The sequence below is a fragment of the Sander lucioperca genome, chromosome 3 (genome assembly GCF_008315115.2).
Source record: "Sander lucioperca isolate FBNREF2018 chromosome 3, SLUC_FBN_1.2, whole genome shotgun sequence".
Classification (NCBI taxonomy): Eukaryota; Metazoa; Chordata; class Actinopteri; order Perciformes; family Percidae; genus Sander; species Sander lucioperca.
Genome location: NC_050175.1, coordinates 9,123,868 through 9,141,501, shown reverse-complemented (window position 1 = coordinate 9,141,501; position 17,634 = coordinate 9,123,868). Strand labels below are relative to the sequence as shown.

At 41.5% G+C, this 17,634-nt stretch overlaps 1 protein-coding gene across 2 annotated transcripts in view; it reads right to left on the bottom strand.

Annotated features, from left to right (window-relative positions):
* Nucleotides 1-907: 907 nt before the first annotated feature.
* The window catches only part of LOC116037590 (AT-rich interactive domain-containing protein 3B), a 63,502-nt gene continuing 46,775 nt past the window's right edge, over nt 908-17,634 (bottom strand). For both annotated transcript variants that reach the window (XM_031281529.2, XM_031281531.2), the window contains exons 5-9: nt 10,621-10,804; nt 8,301-8,560; nt 6,355-6,630; nt 5,869-5,961; nt 908-5,290 (exon numbers count right to left, since the gene is read on the bottom strand). In XM_031281529.2, coding sequence (XP_031137389.1) covers nt 5,082-5,290; nt 5,869-5,961; nt 6,355-6,630; nt 8,301-8,560; nt 10,621-10,804 — 1,022 coding nt within the window. In that variant the 3' untranslated portion in view covers nt 908-5,081. The remainder of the gene's footprint in view (nt 5,291-5,868; nt 5,962-6,354; nt 6,631-8,300; nt 8,561-10,620; nt 10,805-17,634) is intronic.

Sequence of the window (17,634 nt, the reverse complement as noted above, 5' to 3'; positions counted from 1 at the left end):
TGTTTAGCCATGCAGACAGCTTTGGTTGTACTGGATATTTCCATCTCTGAGATTTAAAATAATGGAGGTCGATGGAGCAGCATTTAAGATTTTCCAGAATGTTCCATAATTAATCTGCACTTACTTGAGCTGTTCATTTGATTTATTTTTGTAAGAAAATATTAAAAAAACTTGTTTCTATAGTATGTGCATCTTTTCTTTGTCATAATAATTCAAATCTGTTTTCCTTCTGCACTTTACCGTAATTGATCGTTACATTCAACCAGTTGAGTTCTTCAAACCTCAAAATCCTCACACGTGTCCACTGTCAAATAAACCTTAAACTGAAAGTTCCATTTTTTCAGTCTCCTTTAAAAAAGAAAAGAAAAAACTACCTGCTCCAGTCTAGCCCCTGTGCTCTAAATGGGACAACACCATCACTGGTGGGAAAATACAGAAAGGGTTGATAGGAAGTTGAACATGAAGTGCTCGGAACACATTGGTTTGCAGTGTGGTGGGGGGGAAGCTGTCACATCAAGCCCACTTGAGAAATGTTATTGATCATAGATAAATATCAACACTTCCCAAAGCCAGAATGACTCATTAAAAAACCTGGGGCAATGTGCTTGTGGAAAAACCGAAGTGACAAATTTCAATGATGATGTTGTATTTCTTCTTAGAGAACTTACTGAACCTTTTACACAGAAACTTGCGTATGGACTGTTTGTGAAAAGTGGATATGAATGTGATTGTTTCGCCTTACTGAAAGTCTACGTGAGAGGATGTGAAACTGCTTCTAAAATGTGAGTGGGTCACACACACGCACACCCACACCCACCCACACCCACACACCCACACACCCACACACCCACACACCTGGTGGTATCAGTGACTCAATGACACTAGAAATGAAACACACCCATGGGAATAAGATATAAAGTAAAACTTTATCATGACATACAAGTTTAAAGCCCTGAGAACCATATCTTTATATTACTAATATGAACAAAACTGAATGTGTGAAAACCACTTTGGAAAAGTGCTCCTCTTAAATACAATCAGCACAAACCAGTTTTTACAAGCATTCATGTGTTTTGTCCTATTTTTTGTTTGCTTTAATCAAAGAGAAAACTATAATATCAGTAATATAATTATTACCATGTCCATAATAATAATAACAGTACAAAAATATGCACAAACCCCACAGTTGAATTTATATACGGAGCATTGTACAAGCCAAAAACATAAAATTGATAAATGAGGTATTCGATAACCACTTGCATATGCGCCTGTTTTTACACAGATCAGGTTAGTTTTTAAACAATTTAAAACTGAATTAACTCCAAAATCATCTTAGAGACAAAAGGCTCTGCAGACTCCCAACTTCACAGCTTCCTGAGTGACGAGACCTCGCATACAGTTACTGACGACGCAAATCCAGAAATGCAAAACCAACACCAACGTTGCATTCGGCGAAGTGACCCCAGCTTCCGTCAGTACTCGTCCCTCAACGCAGCTTCATTATCGAACACAACAGTGACTGCAGCCCACTGCCCTGAGGTATTGTGGTATGACGAGGTAGGGGCGGTCTCTAATAGATGCACACATACACACACGGATGCAGGCTCACAGGCACAACACATCATATATACTCATCCACACAGCAAATCAGGTGGCAAGAGCTTGGAGGTTTCGTGAGGTGACCCGATGGGTGGCTGGCTTGAGAGATCAGAGAGAAGTGAATGACCAGCCCTCAATGCTTTAATGGGCCTTTCCCATGGATGTCAATGAGGCTTATGTTGGAGAGAACTACCCCCATTTAAGTTAAGACTTGTTAAAAATGTTGAGAAATCACCTCCTCCTGCGATATAATAGATGTGGCGCCACCTGCAGTATCCCAAATGGCATTACAAATGTATGTAGGAACAGCAACCACATACTGTATATACTGAACCTGCTTGCACGCACACACACACACACACACACACACACACACACACTTACATACACGCGCACACACGCAGATGCACACACACGCACGCGCATACAAAGGCAGTGAAGCTACGCTAAACAGTCATTGCTTTGACTAAGCAGATTAAACAGAAAGACTTAGAAACAAGAAAATGTTTTAGTATCACAGCCTAAGACAATAAGCTCAACTGTTACTAAAAACAAGGTCCACCAGGACAAAAAAAACAACCACACAAATAAATAGCAAAAAATGACAATTGGTGTCTAATGTCAGATTGAATTGAAAAGTGAAAATAAAAAGTGATTGCTCTCCAAAGGATTAAGCTTGAAGAGAAATACATTTTCCCAGCCAGTTGAGTAGTAAAAACTGCACTGGCCGGATCTCACCAGCAACTACTTTAAAGCAGCATCTACAGTTCTCACCTTTATCAAATACAGTTTGTGTGTCATACAGGGTTCTGAAGGGTACACCAAAAGGACTTCCGGCACCCTCCTTAAACCCTAAACGCTGATCTGCACTGCAAAACATATGCAAAACCTGACACGTAATGGCTAAAATACAGTCTAATAAAAGCAACAAGGCTGCCCACCTTGGGTCACACTGGGCTTAAAGAGGTTTCTAAACAATTAAAATGCCTCACATTCAACACAGATAAAGCTAGAGAATTCATTTTCACCCTTGGTATTTCAAAATGCAAAAGATTTACTTTAAAGGGAGAAAAAAATACCTTACAATTGGAGGGATAATCCAACAGTTTCTGGATTATCAGAAAGTGGGCTTTTTAAGAAAGGGGCCAGACTTGTGGGCCTCTGTCCACCGTGGCTGAGAGGGTATGCATTCACACTGGGTGTTGTGTTAAAAACCAGCCCCAAGAGACCATAAGTGTAAAGTGTTACATTAGGGAGATAGCGCATCAGCTATAGCACAGCGTCTGGGCTACTGTTCTGGATAACAAAATTTAAATATCTGTACAATGTCTGTACATGTCATGTAATCAGATTTTGAGTCCCTAAATCCAGTTATACATTACTTATTTCCATTGTACCTTTTCAATAATCAAGTCATGCCGTAAAATGAAACAAGGGAATTTACCTCTTGCAGATTTTCACTTGCTTTAAGAAAAAACACAAAATCCGATTAAATGAAATAAAATGCAACGTTCTTAATTTTTTGTTTTTTTTTTGCAGTCCAAAACAGACCTTACACTGCCTTGCTGTGACCACAGCTTAATCAAGAGGAGCGACCTGGCTAGTCTTTGGTATCTAGCTGTGCAATAACCAGAGGCTAACGTGAACCAGAAGATTAGGGTGTTAAAACACTGGTCACATGATTGTACACATGCATATCATCTTGCCGCTGTCGTGAAGAAAAAGGCGCGTTAACTGCGATTTAGGTGTTCGCAGTCGAGTTTAAGGTTAACGTGGTCGATTGTTTTTAAATTGTTTGACCCCTGCGACATGGAAACCTGTTGACAATCGTACAAATCTACACGTGTCAGTGAGGAACTAACTATTCTTTTCCTCTTCCCTGAAAAAACAACTTGAGGTAATAAAAAAAAAAAAAAGAAAAGAAAAGAAAGGAAATGGAAGCAAGCCAAAAAACGAATTATACAAGTGAACACGGGAGGAGAGAGATAGCGAGCCCATCCCGGTTCCGTTTGTCCCCAGAAACCACCAGCAGTGTGTCAGTACGTTCACGTCAGTTTCAGTTCAGGTAGGATTTCCATCGCAGGTTGTGGCGTCAAGTCTTGATGGCGTTGGCGCTGTATGAGGTATGTAGTGTAGCTCTCCTTTTGAGAGAGTCTGATGAGGTATTCTTGAACAGTCACGTAGACTTGTGCATTCTTCACGTATGAATCCCTTCTTTTTCTTTAAATTAACAGTGATTCCTTGCAGGTGTCACATTGCTTCCTGAGAGAGACGCTCTCCAGTGCAGAGAGGTCTGAGGTCCAGTTTGACGTCTGAGAACTATGCACTGACGATGATGCCATGTGACTGACATTCAGCTGTGTGGCTGCAGCTGGAGGAAGAATGCACAAACAAAATGGGGGACAACCAACTCAAACCTGATTCGGCACAACCTCTCTGTAACATAGACAGGAGCTGAGTGGAGAAATGAGCGCAGGGTCTGCTCGGCCTGCTGTGGGTGGATTGGAGTTGCTGTCCCCCCCAACTTTGTGCCCTACGCGTTTAAAGACAGTTTGTACGAACCTGCAATAAGTTGGATTTTTAGGTGGACATAAAAATGCCGTCCATTGCTAGTGAGAGTTTACAGCTTGGAGAAATCACATCCATATTGGGAGGTTTGTGTACGTCATTAAACTTCCAACCAATATAATGGACTTACATGATCTGAACTGAGGGAAGAGTTATGAAATTAGGTATGTGCTGGTCTACAGCATCTGATCATTCACCAGTTTGAGTTCAGCAAGAGTCTACAGTGTGTTGAAGAAACCTGAGCGGCCCGGGTTGGAGGCCTGCCACTGTGTGGTGGGTGCTCTGTACATGAGGTTCCACTGGTGAGAGTTACCCAACTTCCCCTGATTGCAACTAGGTCAAAAAGAATATAAAAATAAAGTTGATTCAGGTTATATATACTACAGCTCCTGAGGTAAAGACACCACTGCAGGTTACTTGATTTGAGGTATGTAAAAAGAGAAAAACTAAAAACAAAATCATTCTAAAAACACAAAATCAAAAAGACGACAAAATGGCAACAAACAAACAAAATGTCCTAAGATAAAAACTTTTCAAGTTCAGTTGTGACTACACCTGTCAGTGGGTTTTGGCTGAGCTGATTGTGTTTAGCATGTACATTAGGATTAACGAGATTATGTATGTGTAGATTGTGTGCCTGTATATGTATAATTGTGTTTGTTTGTTTGTAGTGTGTGCGTGTATGCGTTTGTATGTTGAATAAAATGCATAGCTGTGCGTATGGGCACGTGCTGTCATATAATATTCTTGAGCTCTGTGTTCATGATTGGACAGCCAAGAGGTTGACAGGGTTGATGAGGTATTTGTTGTGCAACAGTTTGTTATTCTTATCGATTTCTCATTGTACTGTATATTCTTGCTGGGCCTCCCGGTGGAAGAGTGGCCTGTGGAGCAGGTACAAAGGGAAGCCTGAGTTAGGGGGACCCGCTGGGGGCCGGCTCAGCCGAGCTGGGACCCTTGGAGGAGGATGAGGACGTGGGGCTGAGGGTCTGAGCCAGGGGTGCAGAGAAGTTAAAGCTAGTGCTGGTTCCAGCAGCAGAAGCTGAAGCAGCAGCAGCAGCAGCAGCAGCAGCTGACACAGCAGACCCGGGGGGCCCACCAGACTTCTGGGCAAACAGGGTTCCTGTTGAAAAAAAAGTAAGACATGGTGCCTTTATCACTACAAGGACAAAGTAACCGCAGGGTCTTAAAAGTAATATTTCATATTTTCAAAATAAGGCCTTGAAGCTATAGTGCGTAGTTTCTGTCTCCCCCTTGAGGAATTCTAAGTAATGACAACAATTCTGTTGGTGCATCCACATGACACAAGCCTTCCGTGAACGGGCTTCACCCCCACCCCTCCCCCACGCAGTCGTTAGTAGTCAAGGAGGACACTGAGGATTAAAAAAATATGATGGACTCAGAAGAGCTGCGTGCAAAGTCGCCGGACGACATCAATTTCTAAACATAGCCAGTCTTAATTAGCTTTGTATCAACTCATTTGGCAATGGCTTCAATCTAACGGACGTTCATTATTATAAAAAAAAGTCACGCACTAAAGCTTTAGTACTGAATTTTGTTTACAAAGTATTAATTTTTTTTATTCCTCTGAATGTCGAGTACATCACCTCAATCTTTATTTAGGGTAAGGTAAAAGAATTGCCACAGTATTACTATTTATCAATCATATGCAGCATTTAATAACTCCTCCCCCATACAAACCTGAGTAGATTGTGCCATTGACTTCCACTGAGACAGTGATGCTGGCATTTCCATTGGTTGAGATGCTCAGAGACATGTCCTGCTGCTTCTCATCTGAAGAAACAGAAATATATATATATATTTTTTGTGTATTCACGTGACATATATTGCCTCAAAATACCAACATTAGTATATTTAGATGTGGTTATCTAGAAAGGGTGAGATTAAAAACACTCCTGCCAAATAACTATCAATTTGAAATGAACTATTTACCAATTTCAAAGAGCTGACTACTTATTCAATCAAGTTGTTTTGGGCATTTTATATCTGTATATAATTTAAGTAGATTTGTAGAATTTAGTTTTAACTTTGACATTGTTGAAATAAATGTGGCAAAGTACAACTTGCCTAATACTAAGTTCCTATTTTGACTCAATTGAAACACACTAAACTTACATCATTTCCAGGTTCTTTTAACAGTATTTTAACAAACGTGGCAACACCGACCTCTGGTGGTGATAGTGGGGGCTCCCAGGCGCAGGTTCATGGGCATTTGGGAAGCCATGGCCAGCAGGTTGTGTTGGAAAGCTTGCTGCATCAGGCGCTGCTGCTCTTCTGCCATGCGGGCCATCTTCCTCTCTGGCCCCTCTCCTCCACCGCTGGTCTCCAGCTTTTCTCTCAGCTGCTCCAGCGTGGCGGCTCTTGCCAAACCTGCAACCTGCTGGTGCCCCAGGGCCAGTGCCATGGAGGGTCTCGCTGCCAGGATGGAGGAGGTCAGGTCATCTGGAAGAGAGAGAAAATAAGGGTTAGTTTGATGAATTGTAATGGATCTATTAGTCCATCTACATGGACTGAAAATAATTTTTGAAATTTACATCAGGTGAAGGTGAATGTTTGTCTATGTTTCAGCTCTGTTGCAGGGTGCACTCTTTCCCAACGTAAACTGGGATAGTCCAGCCTGTGCAATGCTGTATAGGATATGTAGGTATTTACAATGGATGGATTATCTACCACATATTACTATGTGAGAATTGGAATATTTCATCACATCAAATCAAATGACATTTTTGTGTCGGTCAGAATGTAGTTTGATCCCAATTTCACCAAAGTAGCAAAATGAAACAAGTAGAAAACAGACCTCAGGCAGGATTTTAGCACATGAAAGGTTGTATATCATAAAAGACTTCAAAAGAACTGTCTGTTAAGACCCCAAGGCTTCATTTACATAATTTTACTTTTTTAAAGGACTCCAAGTGATTTTAGTTGTAATGGACTAAATAGACAACAGAGACAGAAATAACTTCCCAGAACCCCACTTACACATCAATAGTGAGTGGGTCAGTCAGAACTTGTGCCATGATTGACCCCATTAAGTGAATGAGAGGTAAAATACAGTGCATTTACATAAGTCAAACCATTGATACTGTCAGGGTCCACAGGAGCTACACATTCCAGCCAAGTCAAAGTGACATCAGATAAGACAGCGAGGTAATGACAGTTATCAACAGGATCCTACTGATGTGGACTGAAGGCTTCAAAGTTCACAAAGTGTCCTCCCCAGCGTGGGAACCATGTTATTAATCGGTAGAAAAGCTGAGGGCTCTCAGCAGCCTGAGGCTAAACGGCTTCACACATGGAGTCTTAAAACACCTGGATGGGCTACACACACATCCAGGCATGCACACACTCACAAAGTCATACAAAAACACTAAAAATGCACACACACACACACACACACACACACACACACACACACACACACACACACAATGGCGGGATACAGTGGAGGGAAGGAACATGACTTGTTGCGGGAATGCAATACGCAAATGTAACAGCACACTCTCGTACCAACATTCCTGCATGCACACACGGTCATTCCAATACACCCGCATGCAAACACATTCACACACATTTGACAAAAAAGGAGCAGGTGCTCGGATGAAAACTATTTTGGTCTAGTGTCAGGGCCTATATGTAATGTCTGTTAAATGCTTTGAATACTGAACAAAAGGCCTCCTTAAATTATTAAAACTAGACCCATATCGTACTGTTTCATTAATGTGTTTATCCATTGCCTTGACTAGATGTAGTTTTTCTTAACTGCGACAGAGGGCAGTATTTCCCTATAAATACTTCAAAGTCTCAGCACATCTGTAACTGGAACACTTCAGTTCAATCTAAACAGTAAAGAGAGGCATTCTCTGTAGTAAACATGTACCCAGTTTAATATAACCTTCTTAGATCTAGAGAAAGGTTTCTGAGCATATATGCTTGTTTTTTCCAGCAACACATAACAACCTTCTTCACCCTTCACAGTTACACACATCTGCGAGTTTACTTGCAGGGAGGCTTCTTTTAGAAGATTACCCCCACATAGGTGGGGGTAATAACATCAGGTGTTATTCACGCCACCAAAAGTTTCTATGTGTGGTTGTCAACTCTATGGTTCCTACCTTTCTTCATAGAGGGACCTGGTGAGGCCTGCAGGCCATTGAGGGCCCCCGAGGCCCCTGCCCCCAGATGTGAAAGGTGCATCTTGGGAGGTGAAAGGATGTGAGGAGCTGTGCTGGGAGAGGGAGAGAAGCGGAAGAGGCTGCTGCTGTAGCTCGGACGACGACCCTCGCGCCGGTTACTGTCGATGGCAGCCTGGAGCTCACCTGGGGAGCTGAGTCCTTTCCTCTCGCACTCAAACGGGTACAGGTATTTCATGTACCTTCAGAGGAGAACACACACATAACACAAAGCAATACATTAGATCACCACAAAAACATTCCCATTCCCATTCAGACGCATTGGCTTAATCAAGCTCAAAAAACATTACCCCAACCAGTTTAATCTGAATCAATATCAAAAAGTATTTTTGATGTTTTGGCATGACAACTGTAATATACATAAGCACATTATACTGGCTGTCAGCAGTTTCAAAACAAGAACAGTAATCTCTGCCTTCAAAATGTTTTTTTTCTTCAGCTGAACAGTGACTAAAGTAACAAGCACAGAATGAATCAGGTTTATGGGAAAAATACAGGTACATTTTTTACATTCAGCCAATATGTAAACTGATTTCTCGCCTACCCAATCATATGTTTGAACCAAGGTAGTCTTGTTCAAAGTGGATCAATGACTACCTTTACATGCACACCAATATTCCACTATTATTCCGAATATGACAATAATATTGATACAGGTCATGTAAACAGCATATTCCGGTTGGATATTCCGAATAAGGCCTTTTTCCAAATATAGCATTTTCTGATTAAGACATGTGGGATATTACGGTATTATTCGGGTTTTAGAGGCATTCTTTGGACATGTATACAGTGCATTCGGAATATGCATCTCAATCGTTTTTACTGCAGTTTCCACCCAGTTTACGGCTTATGGTCAGCTCTGTGAGTTGCTATGGTTGCTGTACACAAACCAACCAGCCAACAGTTTGCAAGGCTGCAGGCCCGATAAGAAGGAGAAACACCGCTACTTTTAAACATTATCAAAGACTTGGTTATCAACAGATTTTTGGATATGTGCAAACATCAGTACGCTGACCTTTTCAAAAAGCTGGTTGAAGGAATGAAAGAGGGACGCTGTATTCGGTTTTGTAGTGAGAAATCTTTTCCTTGAGGTGCAAATTTGTCTAGACTTAAATAGTGTACCAATTGAGTGGTAGAAACGGCTTGTTTAGTTAGTAAAGACTACTTTAAATTATGTTGATGCCAGTCAGTTTTAGTCAGTGTTTGGATTTCATTTTGGATAAAAGAATACACAGCTATGAAGAATCATCTTCCGTTTTTTCCTCAGGTGATTTTTCCCAGTGATTATACCCTTGTCTGAAGTCAATCCTCCATAATTATTCATACCTGGTTAAATGCCCCCCCCCCTTCTTATATACATTACATCTACAAAATCAAGTGATTCCATAAAGCTGACAGTAATCTTTCTGAGACACCTGGTACGACAATTGTAAAAAAACATGTTTTGTATGCTGAGTATAATACTGAGATAATATCGCGGGGGCTCTACAAGTATGCACAGTCACAGCTCTGGTATTTTCTCCATCCCATATGAGCATTCTTGTAAAATGAACATACAGTGTTGTGCATGGTGAATGCATAATGGTGGAATAGCAGATCAATAAGCTAAGAGCAGCCTCCATTATATAGAGCTAGCGAAGCAATGCTACACAACAGCCCACCGACATTAAAAATACATAAAGGTTCATTAGGGAACCCTGCTAGTGGACACAATAGAGAGGTGTTACATCTACGGAAGGATTTCCATGGAGATAGCAAGGGTGTTTTAGTCATGGCTTGGCGTACAGTGTCAGTAAAACCCCACCTTAGTCATTGTGAACTCTGACTCAAATCACATCAATAAATCTATGGGAATCAATGGCCTCTATGTGAGATGTAATGGACGGAGGGATTGAATGTGAAGACGGAAGGTGGCCTGGTGTAGGAAACAAACCCGCATGTGTATAAATACACAGACACGGGTTAATATTGACATCCGTACTCATACCAACACAAACAAAAATCCACATGGTCTACTTCACACACACACACACACACACACCCACACATACAGTATTCCTAGAACAAGGAAGGTTTGTTTCCAGCTGAGAAGTCACACACTTTAGATTCTTTATTTAGTTCCCGTAAATTCAATTAGAGTTTACATATGATTAACATTAGAGAGACTGGGTCAACATATAGCTACTACGGCCAACAAAATTAATTTTGCTGGTTGTTTTGTGACACAGATGCAAAGACTTACTGTGTGCGCAGGGTAAAAGCTGCACTGGTGATGGAGGTAGGCAGGTTGAGTCCCTTTGTGATTTCTCTCCAGATCTTCTTGTTGATAACCTCCACCAGGCCTCCCTTCTCCGTCACCAGCTTGTACAACATATACAGATCCAGGACCTGCTTGGCCATGATGGGGATACGATTGACTGGGGTTCCTATGGAGGAGAGGAAAACCATAAAATAAATCAATACAGTATAAATCATACATCTGAATCGGAAAAGCTTAGTGGCGTACAATGAATGCTTTATGGTGGATGAATGTACTTCAAAGTGCATTTGTGTATCACATGTGCATGCATTTTTAAACAGACAATCCCAACGGGAATGGAACCCATAATGCTGACAATTTCTCTTGTGTGTGTCTCTGCTGAGACATTTTGGCACCTAACAGAAAAGACATTTAAAGCTGCTACAGTGAAAATTATTCTTTTTGGGCATTTTTTTCTAGGCCTTCATTTGACAGGACAGTTTAAGACAAGAAATGGGAGAGAGAGGGGGCATGACATGCAGCAAAGGGCCGAAGGCCAGAATCGAACCTTCGGCTGCTGCGGTAAGGACTGAGCCTTTGTACATGGGGTGCACCACGCTCAACCAGATGAGCTGCCCAGGTGCCCCAAAGCAGGATTAATTCTAAATTCAGTGTTTCCTTTAGGATTTTTTTTTAGCAGTGGGGGCAGGTCTGTCCGAACAACAAGCCCCCCCCGCCGCCAAATGTTTTACGTATGAAACAGAACTGACACTTCACTGCAACACAAACAAATATATTTATTCACCTCTATTCACACACAATGAGGCATACTTTCAGTTGTGATTGAACTGTATTTTTTGAGGAACTATAGGGCACTTAACATCTACAACAGGTCTACACTTAGAATGGACCCACCGCGGTGACGTTTTTAGTGGAGCTGTTCGTTTAATAGTCGACTCGGAAGAAAGCAAAAGTTTTGACAATAAACTACATCAACACAACAGTATGTGGTGTTAAACTGGACAGGCCCAATAACCTCTGAATAGTTCTACTTGTTGTTAAATTGCAATATGAGCGGCAGCCAACATTGCATTATGTTGGCAGGATAATTTAAAAGGCAACCGCGACTAAATTTTGTGTACAGCCCTATTTCTGATACCGTGGTGGCAGAAATTTTGCCATGGTGGGCCGCCACTACAAAATCAACATAGAGGAAACACTGAAATTATACATTCATCCATGCACCAATCAATGCTGAAACACCCAGAATCATTTTAGAACATCTAGATACTGATCTAAGTGCTGTCAGGATGCTGGTAAGACAAGGGTGCCAGGCCTGTTGCCGGTACGCCTGTTTAATCTGCCATGAAAACATATTAGCCCAGTTAAGGCAATCTGTCTTGACCTGGAAAAGGGGATTGCAAACAACACAAAGTAAAGCAGCCCTAGACTTTTGATACAGATGCATTAATCTTGTCAACAGATTATCTGCAGTGAGGCTTGCATGGAGCGTGTATCGAGGAGGGGGGGGGGGGGGCAACGAGGAGTTAGGAGGGGGTGGTTCGCAGTAAGCAACAGCATCAAAAACTGGAATGTGCAATAGTGTAAGCATGAAGCGGGAGGAGAGGACTGAGGATTGTGACGACTTGCTAATCCATGGGCAGCGGTGGGTGGGGAGCTCCTGGATAGGTCAGTATAATATAGCTCATTTAGAGGATTGGACTGAGTAAATCCACACCCCTCTGCTGCTTGTGTTAGTGCTGCCGGGCCCAGTGCAGCACAGTCATACAGATTTGCCCTCACAGCTTACCAGCCAATCCTTCAGCCCCTCAACAGGCTGCTCTTAACCTAGAATCCAACTCATTAATGACTTTGTAAAATAGCAGCGTGATTAGGACATGAAGATTAGCCCTTATTCATTTTCTTAAGTTAGCAACATGTCTTTAAGCCATGTGCAAGGGGCCTAGGTGAACACATGGACCTCCTAGGTGAACACATAAGTGTGGAGATCAGGAAGGTGTGGCAGCACTGTCAGCGCACTATGGCTCTGACCTGTTACGTGTAATACTTAATATTGGTTGTAATGTTGAAGGTGCAGCTAAAGCTTTCTCTACTGTTGTGTTCACCTAAAGTCACTCTTAAATACAGCAGCTTTCTAGAAGACAAAGACAAGACCTGTGATTGGGTGTGGTGAGAGAGTTATAACCTGTTAATATACTTTTCATTATGGAGCAGTGGTTCTGTACACGGGGGTTGGGAAAGCCGATGAGGCTGCAATATCATCAACGATCATTATTTGGCACAGTTTCCTTATTCTGCATGTTAACATTGCAACTACTGGATGTGAGTGGGTTTTTCAGGATTGCAGACTAAAGAGAATCAGAACCCATTGCTAGGGTCTATATACATTCAAACACAGACCAGCAAGTAACTACAGGCAGCCAGGATAACACATAAAGAGCAGAGATACATGTGGAAATATATGTACAGTGGAACCGGTTCATCAGGTACACATGTAAAATCTTCCTTTGTCAGGTTAATTATGTCCACCTCCATTTACGTAAATTAATATTTGATATAGATTGCATTAGATAGTACTGGGTCTTTTAAAAAAGAAACAACTACATATACTTTGAAACATACTTATAAGACCTCCTCTCATCCTGTAAAATCAATGTAACCAGTGCACCACAGCATACTGTTAGAGCTGTAATCGGGCCTTAAAAGTTCGGCCTGACAAGGCCCGAGCCCGACAAGTACATTTTTGATTGACAGATTTTTAAAAGCCCGAACCCGTTTACAGCCCGACTGTACAAAAGGCCGTCTATCAGCAGTGATTAGGGTGCATGTCGGAAAATAGCGTGGAAAACGCTCTTCACGCCGCGAGCGGGCACACGCACCACTCGGCGGAAAAGGGAGAGAAAGGAAAAAGAGACTGCGCCGCACACACAGCTCTTTTGTCTTCCGTCAAGAATGAGTAATTTATAAATTTTTTAACATCATTTATTCATGACGGAGGCCACATGGAAGTTGGAACAAAGAAATAAAATAAGCCCTCCAGAAGCCAGCCTCTGTTTCACCTCCTCAGCATCCATTTTCACGCTAATCGAAACGCTTCACCTGACCGCTCGTTTACTGCGCAACTCGGAGCGCAAGCCCGAGCCCGTGTAACATGATAGAAATGAAGACCGAACCCGTCGGGTCCCGTCGGGTTCGGGCAAAAATCTTCAGCTCTACATACTGTTGTTAATGTTAATTATGTCTCTGTTAAATGTCCGGTCTGTATTCCTATTTAGCTATCCAATAAGTGAATTAGCCATAATCCTTCTAAACAAATATTAGTTGTACAATGTACCTTTCCAAAATCAGTTGCAACCAAGTTAAAAATGTTTACAGTAGCATAGGGCTGGGCGATATGGAGAAAATCAAATATCACGATATTTTTGACCAAATACCTCGATATCGATACAGCAACGATATTGTAGTGTTGATTATTGGTGCTTTCCCAAAATATTTACACAATGAGATTTTTGATAAATAATCATCAGTAATGTGGATATAATGACTAAGTGGGTAAATGCAAATAATAGAACAGCTAGAACAGTCTGGTAAATTCAGAAAATTACATCACTTTACTGTAATGCAGCCTTTAAAACTAAAGCCAGCAAGGTAATAGTATAATAGGCAACTATACAATACATTCAAAAAAGGTCCTGTTCTCCAGTAGATCGCAAATTTGGTTATCAAATTCCTATCAGACTGAAAAAAAGGTAAACTTTATTTTGAGGTGGCATAGTAAACTTAAGCCGCTTTCACACAGGCACTGCAAACCTGAAATGATCTAGAAATTACCCGGGAGAGCTGTATATGACAACGCAAATGTCCATATCAGTCGGATTGGACATCAAACGGTCTTTACTCAGCCAGCTCCCTAGTACAAACTCTGTGTAATCGCAGATTGAGCCAAATGTGTGGAAAGATTACAGCAATCGAGTGGGCATATTGATGACGTTTTATACTGCGCAAAACCGGAATAAAAAAAACATCCGAGGGTGAAGAAGGAGGATGATTTACATGACCGAAATTGTCAGACATATTAGGCAAGAGAATCAGTTGTTGACCAAATTATGAATGGCTCTATGAGGCATTGTAATACGTGTATTGTGCTGTCTGCTGCACGCTCTACCCAAGCGCGACCCCTCGTCTAAAGCAAACAGAGTATTTTCAGTAAGCGAGAATGCATCTGACACGGACAATCTCCTGTTGTGTGCTACATGTGTGAAAGGGAAACTCCGGACTATGTTGGGAACTAATTCCTCGGACATAGTCCTGAGCTAATATGCGAATACTGCTCATAATGCAGATGGCAGACCTTCCACTACATCTCTGGGCAGTAACCACATTTCCAGAACACGCAGCGGATCAAAGGAATGCTTTGTTGCCAGCGCCTCGTCAGTTATTTAATGCATCAATCCTGCATCAAACAATTAGTACAACTAGAGGGGTCAGAGATCAGCCAGGGGTTATTGATGTGTGAATTAAACTGCAGATCAGCAGGGAGCCATGTTTTCATACTGGCCTGGACATGAACAATGAGAACACAACAAACGAGACACAACAGCACTGGCCCCATAGTGACAGGCCAGCAGTTAGTTAGGCTTTAATTCACACCTATGCTTTTATTAACCCCTTAATCAGTGTCTGCTGTCAAATAAGATCAGATTTAATATATTTAAAAGATATTACTTTTAGAGCACATAACCACACAAAGTCTGTGTGTGTTTTATAAGAGTAAATCAAATAGCTATCTATATATCGTAAGTGTTCCAGAGGTAGTTTTGAAACCTAAAAAAGCATTAATTAGTCAACACTTGACATCAGCCAGGTTTCACATTTCAACATGGCCTGAGCACATTAAAGCGCTGGGAAAGCACCTTTGATAATACCGTAATTGACCAAAAATCACATTAGCAACACTTGGGCAGTTAGCCAGAGAGTTCCCCAATTTGAGAGCCTGCCTTTGGTGTCCAACATCTGCTCCGTTTCCAACCCTGGAGACATTTAGCTCTAACAGGCTTAATTAGACCAGTCCAAAACATTTCTTTTGATCGCAGCAGCACAACACCTCTGCCTCACAGTCCCTTTAATATGCACTCCATTCCGCTGATATAATTGTTCCCATTTCAATCTTATTGTTCATTTTTCTTTAGACAAGACTGGAGACACCATGAGAAGCAATGTTACGAAACCACTTCATGTCATTAGGCTATGCAGGCCTTAAGTAGGCAACTATTGGGTATTTTTTATCTCTCTGTAAAGCCCTGATTTGTCCACTCGGCTGCTCTGATCCAATCTGTAATTGGCTGCAGGCTTCACCTCCCATCATCCTTTGCCCCGGACTGATTTTCCCCCAGGGACAGGGCCATCAGAAGCCTAGTGATTAATGGCACCAGGGGTCAGAGGTCGCTCTGGTGGGAAGTGCCGCGGCTGAGGGCCCCTGAACCACTCCCTAAGTCCTTCCTCCGACTTCCATAGTGAACACAAGAGCCACACCGCTTGTCTTCAAACGGCTAGACTTCAAATGATGAGGGATAATATAGATAGAGAGTCAGACAGATAAGAAAGAAGGGTTCAACAAATACAGGCCTTTCAGGGAAAATTCCTATTGAAGAGAGTTTGATATTAGGTATTGATATAGCTGATATGTTGTGCAGATAATCAATATCTTTATTTTTCATAAATGTCATGCATTTCAAGTCAAATCAAGTCATCTTTATTTATACAGCACAGCGGAAGATGACCAAAAGTGCTTTACAGTCGAGACAGATGGAAGAAGGATCTGCCTCAACACAGCTAAACAACACTAAAGAAATAGAAGGTGCAAAACAAGCAATAATACAAAATGTAATACAAAACAGCTAACATGATAAAAAACAAAGTCAAAGTAATGACATAGGAAGTTAGGAGAGAAGGAATAAAATCAACAATAGATTTAAAAACAGTAAGAGGGCATTAGAAATAAGTCAGGAGGGGACTTGAAAGAAACCATGGGACAGCCTTAGACTGAACTAAAAGCAAGTGAAAAAAGGTAGGTTTTGAAATTTGATTTAACATTTTCAATGGAGCCTGGGAGCAGCAACAGAAAAAAGGTTCACCTTTGGTTTTAAGGCATGAGAGGAGTCGTGAGGATGACTTGAATGACCTGTGGGCAGAATATGGAGCTAATCTATTTAAAACAAATAGTAAGTTTTTAAAATCAATTCTATATTTCACTGGTAGCCAATGAAAGTGTGTCAGAACAGGAGTGATGGGTTGTCTTTTCTTTGTTCAAGCTAAAAGTCTAACGGCTGCTTATTGAACCATTTGGCGTCGGGAAAGGGTGGAATGGGTCAGCCCAAAATACAGGGAATTACTTTTTTTCCAGGTCTTTGGCTAAGATTCTACGCTGATAAAAGCTACCCTTTACAACACATCTGATTTGTTTGTTAAAATTCAATGAAGTGTCCAGGCAGGAAGACATTTAGATTTTATTTTATTATGCACGTTTGCAGAGAGGGGTGATGATTGATGAGGAGTGTGAGGATTTCCCAGCAGAGTAGAAATCATTTACAACACAACATCACACAACACAATGATATTAAAACACGTTCATGCAAACTCAATTATACAGTCAAATGTATAATCAAGTCAAAAGCCTTTTAGCCATCATTTCAGAGGCTGGACATTGATCAGACTATACACAATTTGTAACAATCACTTATGCTGGACCACGCATTGAGCAAAAGCAAACAGACTGTGCCAGACAGGGACAGATTGTCCATCTGAATCAAACATGAACATTTCCCACCCCACATCCAGCTTTCTATCACAATGTGAGGACAAGAAAAAAGCAACAAGGTCATTTTATCTGACCCCTGACCTATTTTTAGTAGGAAACAGCTGTTCACATTAAAGGTCCTCTATAATAAATCAATTGGGTGCCCCTGGCGCCAGTAGTGGTAAATTACATATCGCTGA